The sequence below is a fragment of the Argiope bruennichi genome, chromosome 6, assembly GCF_947563725.1.
Source record: "Argiope bruennichi chromosome 6, qqArgBrue1.1, whole genome shotgun sequence".
NCBI lineage: Eukaryota > Metazoa > Arthropoda > Arachnida > Araneae > Araneidae > Argiope > Argiope bruennichi.
The window spans coordinates 100,724,147-100,739,093 of record NC_079156.1 but is presented as its reverse complement, the minus strand read 5'-3'; the positions used below and the strand labels follow the sequence as shown (position 1 = coordinate 100,739,093).

Below are 14,947 nucleotides of genomic sequence, written 5' to 3'. Positions count from 1 at the left end.
ATGCCTGGTAAAAATTGAATGTTTTCATGTATAGTTTGAATTCCTTCTTAGCCTTTAAAAACATTTTTTCAAATTGTGTTTAAAATTAAATTAATTCTTTCAGGGGCGGTGGTCGCAAAAAAGGACACCAATTTTAAAATTTTCTGTTTTCTATCGGTTTTAAAATTCTAAAAATTGCTTACTGTTTCTTACTGTTAATTACTAAAAATTGCTTACCGTTTCTTACTGTTAATTACTAAAAATTGCTTACTGTTTCTTACTGTTAATTACTAAAAATTGCTTACTGTTAAAAACTGTTTCCTTTTAACAAAATAGATGGCAGCGCTAATTATATGTTAAAAAATACTCTAATTTTTTTTACCTCAAATTTGGGACTCTTTAAGAAACGAAATTTCACCAAAATCGATCACCCATTTCCTTAAAATATTCATGATGTTTTAAATCATAATTTTGTTTCATTTTCGACTTAATTTAAGAACGAACTAAATTGGCCGATTCACAGGTGTCTTCATTTGAGGACACCGCTCGTGTAGGACGTCTGTTTTTCGTTCGCCTCTCTTCTGCACCGCCGTCTCATTTCGTGTGAAAGGTGTGATTAGATATTTTGCAGAGAAAGATGCGATGCCGATTCTCTATTCAGAGGGAGGTTTTTAATTTATTTATTTTCGGATTCACGAAAAAAAAACCCCATGTTTGAAGTCAGAAAATATTTCACTTTTTAAGATTTGCCCTTTCTTCTAAAATAATATTCTTACTTATGTTTTTTATTATTAATGTTTCATATCATGTTCTGCTTTATTTTTTGTTATCTGTTTCTGTAAATATTTAGTTTTATATAACCATAATTTTTTTATTTAGCCTTTTTTTCATAATTATTATTATTGCTTTCAGCATGTAAAAATTGTACAGCGAAAAATAAAAAAAAATTTCAACATATGCCCATCAAGTGTCTCCCTCGAAAATATTCGCTGTGCAGTATCAAAAAAATGTGCACAAAACACGAACAATATGCAAAATAATAATTTTCTATTATGTGTTAGACGAACAGTCACTTCCTCATGCTTTCATGCTATTAAGCTATTTTTAATTTGATATTTTTCGCTTTATTAATAAAATTAACAAAATTTAATTGTGAATATTCATTTTTAGCATTTTAATTGGATAATTTTTGTTTTTAGTTCAATTAAATTAGAATCTGTATTAAATTGAGACAGTTCTTATTTTTTAATTATTTATAAGATTTAATTTAGAATTGTTGTAAATATATTATATTTTGAATATTTAATACCTTAAATGTTTCAAATTACCTAGAACATGAATGATAATGCCCATAAACTAAAATATTCATAATTACTGCTGTTGCCAAAAGGAATTTATGTAATTATTTCGAAAGATTTTCTTACTCTAGACGGATGGTGTCCTAAACCCTCCCCCCTCCCCTTGAAAAAGGAGGCAAGTTAAAAAAATAATTGACTGCAAAATCCATATGTATACAACCCATTAATCATATTGCTTATGTTTTTTTCATTATATTTCAAAACTTTTAATGACCCACGCCGGTAAGGATTAAAAATATTACTTTTAAAGAGAAAATTTTGCGGAAATGAAACTGATATCATTAAAAAGATAACTTTTTGAGTCTTACGATAATACAAAGATTTTTGTAAGATAATTGTTTAAGAAAATATAAATATCAGTTTCCATATTCAAGTTATGACGATACGATTGGATTTAAAATTAATGTACTGTCGCCAAAAGTGAAATATTTTGAGCCGAATTATCGCCAATTTTTTTGGAATGATTAAAAGTCATTTATTACTATTTCTGATAGCAGTTCTTAGGCGAGTTTTTGGACGATAGATACGATTTTGATTAACTTATCGAGAAACCGTTAATTAATCTCAAGTCTTGCAACAATTAATTATCTCGAGATGGTTAAGCCCATTTTTGCTCTAGATTAAACCTTTTGTTTGAAGTTTATTTATTTCATTTATATTTTCTTTCCTCTGACTTAAAGTAGTTTTTTAGAGAGATGGCGAAACATCTCCAGACTGTTTGTAATAATATTTTGCAGCTCCATTGGGTTGGAATTGGATTTAATGCACCTCTAAAAATATTGTTATATTCTTTTCTAATTTTGAAATTAAAATTGCGTTAGTATATAGCAAAATAGAATTTTTAAAAAATCCAAATTTTTGTGTATTATTAGAATCTAATTTAGAAGAATTTTGGTAATAACATTGCATTTTTTCTCTTTTACTAATAGAGTGTAGGAAAAAAAAATAATTGACGAACATAACATTAATGCCATATCAGTCAACTAACTATACATTGATAGATTTAATGTGAATTAAAAAAAACTACATTATATTTTATTTAAATATTTTTGCTTTAAATTTGAAAAAAAAAACTGTTTATAACATTTGCCGTTTAATATGAATTCTTAAAATAGTACTTCAAAATATAGCTACTGCTGTCACAGGTATACCTTAACTTTTCATGACGTAATATGATACAGCAATTATAAAAAAGGACAAGTGTAATTATAATAATCCATCTAACTTCAAACTAACATATAATGTATCACATGTATATTCAGCTGCAGAATTATGACCATAATCTGAGTTAAGTACACATTGTAAAATAAGTTCAGCTGCGAATAATTCAATGTTGCTGATTCAAATAAAAACATGTGCTGGCTGTGGGTTAAATATAGAAATAAAATTATTAATGGTGAATTATGGTGAAAACACATAAGGAAAAAAAATGGGAAATAATTTAAACATCAATCTAGATAAAGAATTTTTATTTTTATTTTTTAAACGCAATCTAGCTGAATAAAACAGTTTAAAAATTTAAATAAATATAAAAATTAACCAAACGATTTTTACTAAGAAAGAAAAAAAAATACGATTTAGGAAAAACTATAGTTAAATAGGAAAAAGAATAAATATATTTTTAAATCAAATATTAGCTGTATTTAATATTCCTTTTTTTTATCCCAATAGTTATTATAATGTGAAAATTTCGAAACTTCGCTTCATCAATATAATAAATAAAATACAATGAACAATGGCAGAATAATAAAGGATCAAGTGTTATTGTTCACTCTTTCATCATATGCAGAAATTCCCTTTTAAATGAAATAACGTCCACTAAAAGAATTTCATAAATAATTGTTTGCACATTTAAAAATTGCATTCACTTTAAAATTAAAAATGACAATTTTTTAAGTCATAGAATAATTCTCCAGAAAAATATCGTCTGTCATAAAACATCTGGCTTATGTATTTTTATTTCATTGAATGATCGATGAAATTTTCTATTAAGGCTTTGTCTTCCTATTTAGATATTTAATTTATCTGATTTTCTAGGAGAAATTTTATTTTTGTGTCATTTTAAAAGTATATTTTAAGTTATAATCTACATGGAACACGAAGCAGATTTAACTGTTCAACATCAAACATTTTTTGAAAAACAAAGAAAAAAAAAACACGAAGAAAGTTTTTTTCTCTCGAGTTCTTACTATTTCACACAATAATACACACTGAATTATGTTTCAGCAAATAATGGATAAAACTGGATAAGCCTTTCATAACATTTTCTTTAGAATGTTCGAAGATTAGAAGATATGAAATGTTCGAAGAGCAGAAGACATAAGATTAGATTAAGGTGATTACCTTAAAAAGTTTATCTATTTGAAAAAATATATTTTACTTTCATTTAATATTTTTAATATTTGAATAATTTTTTATAACACCGTATGAATTTTGTTTCTAAGTCCATTTCTTGGGAAGTTACAATGCTTTTTATATTTGTATTTATATATGCTTTATTGCTATTTTACATCTTTAAATGCTATTTTCTCAAATTCTAACCTTTAGAATTTTCTTACAAAAAAATCTTTATAAATTAAAAATTATATATATATTTTTTTCAAATTTTGCGTTGTATTTTTTTCAATTTTTTTTTCTTCAGATCCTGTACTACAGAATAAATAATCTGTATATTTATTTATATTTGTAGCGATTTTAATTCCTCAGAATACGAATATCATGTTATTTATCAGTTAAATCACAATATTTAAAGAGTAGATAGAAATACAATTTATTTTCTAGTTCAGGTTATAAAGTATATATGTTTCGAATACTATCTATAAAATTCTAAACAAATAATTTCATAAACGTCTAAGCTAATCGATTTTTGCTTTACGCCTCCTTTTAGGCATTTAAAAAAAACTTATTTTTTTACAATTTTTAAAAATATTTTTACATTTAAGGGATATATTTTAGCTCCCTAGATGTACAATTTTTTAATGCAGAAATTTAAAAAATATAACTATTTTTGAGTGTTTTTCAAAAAAATTCCTCCCGAAAATAGTCCTACAGCTAAACTAGCGCACGAATAGATAGATTGTCAGATACTTAACCCTCCGGAGAATCTGATCCAGAATTCGATACAGATTCACAAATCTAATGGCAAAACCACATGCAAAATTTCATTCATTCAACCTTTGGCATTTTTCAACTATCGGGTTAGCTAATGCACAGACGCACAGGTTTCAAGTAAGAAATCCACAATTTTGATAATAAATACATCCAACATTTCATCTGCTTAGTTAAATATTTTTTAAGTTATTATGTTAATAGACAATTCTAAAAATTTTGTATTAGCACAGCAGACATTTTTTTTTCGAAAATAAAATGTCTGAAACGTGGAGATTCATCGAAATATCGAAGTCAATTTTTTCAAGGAGCGATATACTCTCTCTTTACATTTCGTAGAATAAAAAGACCACAAAAAAGTAGTAAAAGTTTATCTTTCATAAAAGGGTAAAACTACACAGAAATAAGGTCAGGTAAAACTACATAGAAATGAAAACAATAAAAAGATCCAAAAAATAAAATAAAAATCCTATTAACTTGTATTTAGCATTACGACAGAATAATCAGCGAAGTGAGAGTTTAGGAACGGAATTTTCCAGAAATTTAATTTATCCATATAAATATGAATATTTATTTAACTTTGATACAAACAAAATGTATAAGCGGCAAAGTTTACTCCAGTTCTTTCCAATTTTGAGAAGCATCACCATTGTATTTCACCAGAACAGAAGCGAGAGAAGCCAGTGTCCAAAAATTATTTGAAACGAGTCTCCAAAAATTTCTTTGACTAGAAATTAAACAAGTTTTTTGAATTTTTCCTCTATATCTCCCAACAAATTTTATCTCAGAAAAGCATTTTTAAATTATCTAAAATCTTAAATTATCTATTATCTTTTTCTTAATTATCTTTACCAAAAAGTTATCTTTTAAATTATAGCGATTCCATTTTACACGATTTTTAACTCTAGTTCTAATAATTTAAAATTTAATGTGGTACAAAATGTGTAAATATAATTTTATTATTAAAAGAAATTTAAATTTATTTTATAGCTATATCAAGCCATTCAATCACAGTTTTTCCAAGGTTTAAATTAGAACAAAATTTACTTTTTTGGGACAAAATCTCAATTCTACTTTTATTTCGAGTCATATACTCTTCGAAACATACGAGCTCAGTAATTTTTTCGTAAACTGATTCAGTTCAATTTATATTTTATGAAATAAAAAGGTGAAATTTTAAATACATTCTATATTAATAGTTTAATAGCCAGCAAAGTTAATATTCTAGGTGACTGATGAAGTTATCAGAAGCAGATAGTACAGTTATAACACACTCAAGCACTCACAAAGTAATTTAAATTTTAAAATTTATGCTTGAATGCACCATAAATTATTGAATACGATATATACCATCACATATCTAACCTTAACTCGCGAAAAAACTAAAATAACTTTAAAATTTCATCATTTAAAAGAAACAAGGAAAGTTGCAGAAGTTGTAGTTATTTAAAACTGTCCTTCTAATTCTAATAAGCGTCGTTAAATACAAATGCAATAAGAAATGTCTTCAGCATGGCGACCAGTACAGTCAAAAACGCTCAAGCACTCACAAAATGACTTACATTTAAAAATTTATGTTTAAATGCAACATAAATTGTTGAATGCGAGATATACCATCACTTATCAAATCTTAACTCACGAAAAATTTTGTAAATTTATGAATTTTTTTAAAAAATTTCATTTTTTTAACTAAATAGAGAAAATTGCAAAAGTTATACGCTATTTAGAACTTAATATACCCATTTTAAAAGTATCCCTTGAAAAGTATCCATTTTAAAAGTTTCTAATTAGTGTCATTAAACAAAAATGCAAAAAGAAATGTCTTCAACATTATGCAATATGCGTTAACTCACAAATTATATATGCAATATACGTATCATTGAACACAAATACGAAAAAGAAATGTTTTCAACATTGTGCAATATGTGTTAACTCTCAAATTACCTGTGAAATTATCCATACTTTTATGTGAAATTGCTTTTCAATCAGTAATATTGCAAAAAATATCCGAAATGCTATTGTTTATTCGATTTTTAACACAGTTGTTTACTATCTGCGAAACAACTCAACGCGAGCAATAATAAAAGAAAGAAGGCAATATAATCCGGCCTTAAACTAATTCAATCTATAGTTGAAGATCACTTTTATTGAATTCTCCGTAAAAAATCAACAAAGCGTGAACAAGAAAGGTGTCCGATTGTTTGCCTTCGAGATCCTTCTCCGTTATGCTTCCATGCGTAAATATTGTGAACTGGACTTTTGACAGCGCCTTGTATGTTGTGAAGGTGAAGTTTATTATCAAGGTTGAATCAAATATGCAAGTTTAAATCTGCTTCGCTGCGTCAAAGCAGCAGTAAATTTGAAATTGTAATAACGTAACTGAATACCTGGTATAATACATGAATTTTGATACCGTCTCGTTGTGCAGATAATTATCTAGATTAATGCGTCAAAATTTACAGCTGCTCCAATGCATCACAGCTGTTGCACATTTGAAATTGTAATCGCGCAACTGAATACTCGACATAATACATGACCTTCACTGCACTTGAAGATGAAATCTTATCTGTCATGTATTACTAATTTTCAAATCATTCGTTGATCTTGTTTTAAATATCGTCTGGAATTTCTTTTTAGCCAAACGATTCACTGAATATTTACATTAAATTTAGATGCCGGCAGATATCTATCTCATCTAATATTTTTTTTTCGTTCTGAATTATGCATGTGAATGAAATTAGAGATTAACCTCATAAACAGCATTTAATAACATTCCTGTGAATGATCTCGTGTCTTCAGAAGTTATTTTATTATAGTAATACATATTCTATGATAAATTTAAAATGCTAAGAAATGATTAACAGTGCTATTCAGTTATTTAATATTTTCCTCACGGTTTAGAATATTCTATTTACTTGAAATAAGATATAAAGATATCTTAAGAATAAATCTCTTTTTTAGCATATCTCAGCAAATAAAGAATAATTGCATATTCCATTTGTTGAATCAGCCTCAAAGGACGGCAATAAAATCCTAGCTGTATATATTTTTAGAATTAGGACGCGAAATTTACACGACCTTTAATTGCCCTTTAGATGAGGAAACATATTTATGCATGCAATTTCTTTTAACTTGGAAATAATTTGGTTGCATCCTTTGAATTTGTCTCTGGTATTTTCTTTTACTATCAAAATAGTTTAACTCTTTCTAGAGCCGTAGGAAGTATGCTTCCCACCAAATTTATCAATCTTTGTATGAAATTATGTAGGTTGGCATAAGTTATGACAAATTTTTTTAGAAAGACAGAAACTTAGATGCTTCAGCTCTTTATCTCACACAAAATGATGTGTCTTGGTTTGTCACTTAATTATTAATTAACCAAATTAATTAATTAATCAAATTAAATTTATCTAATAAGCTAAATGAATCCCTTTTCTTATTCTAATTTCAAGCCTAAAAATATTTTAACATATGACTAGAAAAAAATGGCCCTTTAAAGGGTTTATCAACTTTTATATCGAAAATTTTTTTCATGAATCTGCGAATGATTTTGGACAAGAAATGCTAACAGAGAAATGGAAATGCAAATACATGGCGATTTTTTTTCAATTTGTAAATATGCAATTGCATAAGTCAGTGTAAAGATTAAATTTAAATTAACAATGAGAAAATTATTTATTTCAAATTTATAAGTAAAAAAATATTGGAACTATAATGTAGCAAACTGGAAATTTTTACATCTTTTACTAAAAAGCAAAACGGCTGAAACTGGTTAGGGACAAGAAACTAATATTTCCTCATACATTAAAAATCGATTTTTTTTAAAGAATAAAGAGATTTTCTTTGAAGATTTACATTTTTAGTGTTAAATCATTTGCGGAGAGGAAACCTTTAGCCATAACAATATAATTCAACCGTGAAGATTTAGTTTTGAAATTAGAAACTAACTTTTTTGTACTTTCTCGTATACATAGTAATTCATTAGTAAGAAAGTCCATTAATCATCAAAAATTCGAACTCGAGATTTTGTCAAATCTCCACATTTAAGACATCTCTGAGTCAAAACAAAACATTTTTGGAAAATGTCCATCCGTCTGTTTGTGACAAAAATTACTCAAAAACGTTTTTGAGCAAGATGGCTGGAATTTTGTATAATTTGATCTTTACACCAAATTCTCAGATTACTTTCGAATTTTGAGTAAAATCTATTCACATGAAGTTCGTCTGTCCGGATATTCGAATATAAGTTAACGCCATAAGTAAAAATCGAAGAGAGCTAGATAGATAAGATTGGTGACAGATATTTAACATCTACATGTAGACACTTAAATTTTAAGCCAAATCCAACAATAGGTTGAACAACTGTCGATCATGTCGTCTGTCTTTCAGAAACATGTAAAAACAATAATTCCAAAATGCAGTGACTTAAATATATCAAATTTGATAAGGGAATTTGTGACTACAAGTGCAGTTTTGTGTCAAATCTTTGTTTCAATAGGTTGAGAGAAACGTATCTAAAGCGCAGTTTTGATTTTCGGATACTAATAACTCTATGCCAGGGATTAATCACCAAAAAAACTCGCCAAGGATGACAGTAAAAATGTTTAATTCACGCCAAAAAATATTCTGTAACTATTGGTCGCGTAGGCCGTCTCTGGGATAACACTTTATTAGAGTATGCGAGAGAGTTTAGGAGAGACCACACCGTTGGCTTTATTTATCTTTGTAAGCAAAAGTTAATAAAAATATAAAAAAAATTAAGACTAATAAAAACTTATTATATCATTGTAAATAATATGTTGCACAAAAGATTGAAATTAGACAATAATATCAACCGATCAACACATGTTTTTGTATAGTTTGCACGAACAAACCCGAAATCCTTCAACTGAGATTAATTCCCAATTGTAGAGATACAATCTTGGACGCGATATAACAGTAGCACAGATCTGTTTCACTTATTTGTAAAAACCTATTGAAAAGTTACATTAATTCGTAGCTAATTAAATTCCTCAGCCTTTCCATCACTAGAGTCGCCTTCAATGGATTTTAAGTATATATCTCATGAATATTTTGAATTCGAATATTTTTGTGAAATTAAAATATTAATGTACTTACTTGTACGGATCTTTCAATTCCCCAGTGACAAAGTTTAAATAATTCCTAAAAAAAGAAATAAATCTCATTATTTTTGTTTCACTTATAAGAAGCACTTGATTTCAATTATAAAATAGTCTGATATATCATTCATGGACAAATAATGAAAAAAAAAGTCTTATCCATAAAAATTAACAAGATTATAAAATATAGCTTTAGATAAGAAAGGAAAACATGCTTAATATTTTTCCATTCGTTTCAAAAAACGTTTTTCACGTTGCTAATTTCAAATATGGCAGATTGATTCCAGTAATAAATAAATTGATAAATACGCGAGTTCGCAAATTGTACAGACTAAGTCTATGGCAAAGGATACCGACGTGCTCTGATTGTTTTAAGCCTTGGCATCTTTTTGGCAATGTTTTGCACTCATAATAGTGTAGTTTTCGCTTATTTGGCTCAAAACTTGTTCCTTTCATTAGTTTTATGGAAGATCCGAGTGAATATCAACATGATCTAATTTTTATTAATATAATAGTTTTCTCTAAATATTACTAGTAATACTACTAATACTAATTAATAATAATAATAATAATAAATATTACTAATAATACTAGTAATACAAGTAACTAATGTTGTTTATGCACAGAAGTATAAAAACTAAATGAAAGTAATTACTCAACACATGATGCAGCAATTAAATAATTATTATTATTTTTCTATGATTTTCGTGCCTTTATTAGATAATTTATGCAGTCATTGAAACTTGTTGCTGAACGTTTGTTACTTTCCCATCAAATAAATATGGGGAGATGATGACTTAGTGCCCAAAACGTATAAATATGCAAGCTTTAACGGAATATGTGATTTCGTTGATAATTTTTTTAGATATATAAAAAAATATTAAGAAGAAACGGAGACAAAAAATATTTTTAATAAATTGTAATTTTTATACTTCCTGAATTTAGGCTTCAGGATTTGATATTTTCTGCTGTATATGTGTTCCAGATTAATATTACATGTAAACCGTAAAAAATAGGGGGGGGGGGATAAATTCACAAATTTTATTTATTTTTATAAAAATATATTTCGGCATGGCATCTTTTTGGCAAAACATTGCCAAAAAGATGCCAAGGCTTAAACCAATCAGAGCACGTCGGTATCCTTTGCCATAGACTTAGTCTGTACAATTTGCGAACTCGCGATAAATATTAGCTGGTAGTCGACGCGCTGCTGCCACAAAAGAAATAATTTTGGAAATATCATTTGAAATAACTATCATGTTTAATCGGGAACGATAGGAAGAATGATATTGATTTTCTTGTCAACAGGGAATACATTCATTGAAATTGAATGATGCATAAAGAAGAAGCATAAATAATATTTATTCTATTTTTTTGATTTTATTAATCAAGTGCTTTAGGGTAGAAAGTATATATATAAGAACGATGGTACGGCAGCGCATACTATATTAATAAACAAAAATTCATTTTAATATATTAGATATAATAATTGTATTATGTCCATAACCTTCGCGCAAGTACAAGCAATAAGTTTGTAGAGTTTTATTGCAATCGGATGAACGTTACGGCAGCGTATAAAATACGAACAAACAAATTTTTATATATTATATTACATTGAATACAATTGTGATTTATTTATAATTTTATAAGATTATTAATTATACGTTTGGAATTACATTTATAGAGCAATACTTCTTGCTATAAATTACAAAATAAATTATTTTGTTCCCTATAACTTCAAATAGAATTGCATAAAAATAATGATGTTTTATTTCATAAATCAATTAAACCTGAAAAACATTTGCGCCATGATAGGAAATATTCGTTTGGCATTAATACAAAAATATTTTATTTTTTGAAAACAATTTTATGAATAATTAAATACAAATTGCAATTAGAAAGATTAAATATAATATTATTAGTATTTTAAAAAAATGTTCCATTATGGAGTACAATTTAAATAATACTTATGTTCATCTTTATTTTTTATTGCTCATATCAGTCGTTTTTAATTTTTTTTACCCAGCAATAAAAAAATTATTATTTTAATAAGTTCAGTAACTAATTTACATGCGAAATAGAAATTACATTATCACGAAAGCAATTTTAAATAAACATGATCCAGGTGAAATCACATTATTGAAATAAACACCATCCACAAATGTTTGCCACGCCGACACCTTGTGTTTTAAAAAAGCAAATGTTTCCACAGACGTGCAACATTTTTACGGTTTCTCGCTGAAATCAGAAGCCGTAGAAATGTTGTTTTGACGTCGCTCAGGTAGAAAAAAAAATGAAAAAATCGCGTTCGAATTTAGCAAATTTAGAAAGACTTCTTTACTCTTTTCCTTTATTAAATACAATTTCAAGTAAATTTTTTATATTTAGTACGATAATTGAATAGGATAAGCTTAACTTTTTCCAATTAATGCCGACATTTTAATGTACTTCAATAGCTTTTTGCATATTTAAAAATGCAAAGAAAATAGGCTTAAGTAACTTACTATCGACAACTTATCCTAAAATGCAATAAATTGATCACTATAGTAGTTAATGTAATATGTTTACTTTTAATAAGATTTCAAAATCATTTTAATACTATTTTTATCAGTGCATGTATCAATATAGATAAATATTAAAATATTTTAACGATTTAAATGTTATTAATAGAAATATTAAATTTATAAATGGGGAAGATTAAACGGATTTATTAATTATACACAGGAAATTATATTATGTAATTTGTTTAATTGAGTGAAAATTGCAATAATTTTATTTCAAAGACAATTCTTAAAAAATGGCATTACATTTTTTTTTTACTTTTTACGGAAAGAATAAAATGCAAAATGTAAATGTTCATATCTTTATTGTATTAAAAATTTCTTAGCATTTATTTCTTTTTAGGAATATTTGTATGAAAGAGTTCCATGTTTGATTTTCTTTCCAAGTAAATTCTGTTAATTTTGAATTTTAATTAATTCACTCTGTGAAATATATCTTCAAATGCTTAGCGTCGCCGATTTCCTTTGCTTGGTGATTTCAGCAGTTTTTACTTTTGCTACGGTTTTTGGAATAGAGAGTTAAAAATCAATTTCATTTTTTGCCTTTTCTACACTTTTTGGCTTAAGGACAACTAAAACCCGATTTCAGTTTTGCTTATTCTACGATTTTTTGCCTGGGGAGAAATAAACTATTTTTTCCTATCCACTGTTAACCACTTTGAGATGGATAGGCTTTCAACAAAGAGTACCAGAACAACATGGGGCATCTTTTAATTAGCATTTTATAACGAGTGCTACGCCATCTATAGGCCAGTTTTTAAACTACTTTTCTGTTTCTATAAACAAATCTCCACTGCTTCGTATAAACTTGGATGAATTATAATGCCTTTCTGACTAGTGGTTCGTTTTACAGTCTTTTGTAAGAGCAACTTTATTTATAATTATTCTATAGAATTAAAACGCCTGGATAGCATTCAAATAGCATTCATTTGCAAAATACTTTTATAACAATGCTTATTTTTGAAGTTACAAATTGGCATCGGAATTACAGGAACTGAAGGCAGTTAAAATCAGCGAGAGTTACTTGCTCGAAATTTCCTGGAATATACTTTAATTTACGTGTTTTACCTTACTCATCATCCCTCCACTTATATTGAACGAGACGACGGACGTCACAAGTGTATCCCGTTTTAGTTTCAAAGCCTCGCTTATGAGAGTTGCGTGCTTCACAGTGTAGTAAAAAGAATCGAATATGAATTTTGGTAGCTTTTCTTTGGCCGAATAAAATGGAAATTTAATATAAAATTACAATTGTAGTAACAAGCACACATACCATTTCATTTGCTTATGATGTTCCATTTTTGAGTTATCGAGTTTACGAGTATTCGAAAGCACAGATTGACAGATATCCAATTCTTTGTCAGGTTGAAAATTCGGTACAAAATTCGGTCTTCTGAAGAGATTTCGCTTAAAATTTGATAGAATACAAATCTAATGCAAAATGATATACTAAACTTCATTCTTCAAACTGAAAATGGTTTATGTGTTCTTCGTACTCAGAGAAGCCTGCAACGTGAAGAGATAGAGAGGAACAGTTGCACGGGAGTGTCTGGCTGATACCGGTAAGAGTGTGTGTCGGTAGGAGCTCCGAGAAATGAGTTTAAATTTCAATCGAAATTTAATTTTATATATGTAAATAGTTATAGGTAATTTAATAATTAAAATATAATAAACTTGTGTACCCAAGAAAAGTGTCATATCTTGTGTCAAGACAACGACCCTCATGAACATGGTTTACCGTAAAATTCATGAGAGAAAAACTTGAAATTTGCAAGAAAATGATAATTTATTTTAAAAATTTTTTTTAATAATTTAGAACATATAATATTATTTTAAATTTCATTACCCAATTAGTTTCATGTAATAAGAGCCTGAAAATATCAATTATTTTTCAGAGAAGAATTCTTTTTAATTAACGCTAAGTCTTTAAAAGTAAGAAAGTATTAAATTTCATTAAAACGATTTTTTAAAAATGTTGACACAGATTTTACTCAAAACAAATTTACTTAGAAAAATTTATTACTATTCGTGGCAATAGACCGAAATTTTTTTAATCTCCTCTTACAAGAAAAATGGATTTGCCTAGGGTAAATGCAATGCTCGATATCGATGAGATAACTGAAGTTATTCAATCTGAGCTGCACTTAAACTTATTTTTGTTTGAATCATTATATAAATATTTGAAACGAGAAACTAAAACTCAAGATGAATTTTTATTTTCATCATTTTCTCTATCTTTTTTTAACAACGCTTTACTCAGTGATTTATAGACATACTGTATAAATGTATTACAAGTCAGTATCAAAACGTTTTGCGTAAAATGAACAAAATGACATGATGCATCTATTTTATGGGAATACCATCTGGTATACTAGATATGACTGAAGGGACGCTATGACTGAAAGCGGACACTGCGTCTTCGTTTCATTTTCTACCTTTTTCAAGGAAAATGAACTTCATTCAAGGGATATTGTTTGTGCGAGTTAGAATTCTTAGAAAGAAAATGACCCACTCTCGGGTCTGTATTTATAGGTATATACATATCAGTAGCTTTGGTTACCTATACTTACAGCTACACAGAGTTTTCTACTCGTTATTTTGCGTTTCGCTAGCGTTCGTTGTGTAAATATTTTTTAATTGCATGCATATATTATAGCTTATTTTTAATTTTAAATATAATTGCAATTGTTTTTATTATAAATTAATTGTATTAAAAATTACGAGGAGAGATCAACTAAGTCTTTTCAAAGCATCAAAAATGCTTCAAGCATTGTCTTCCAATAACGAATCTGAGCATGTCTGCTTGTGGTGTACTTTGGAT

The 14,947-nt window shown here is 27.5% G+C and overlaps 1 protein-coding gene across 1 annotated transcript in view; it reads right to left on the bottom strand.

Moving 5' to 3' along the window:
• Window positions 1-14,947, bottom strand: part of LOC129972536 (large neutral amino acids transporter small subunit 2-like) — a 91,031-nt gene that overhangs the window by 21,712 nt on the left and 54,372 nt on the right. Inside the window, exon 4 of the mRNA XM_056086700.1 lies at window positions 9,564-9,608. Coding sequence (XP_055942675.1) covers window positions 9,564-9,608 — 45 coding nt within the window. The remainder of the gene's footprint in view (window positions 1-9,563; window positions 9,609-14,947) is intronic.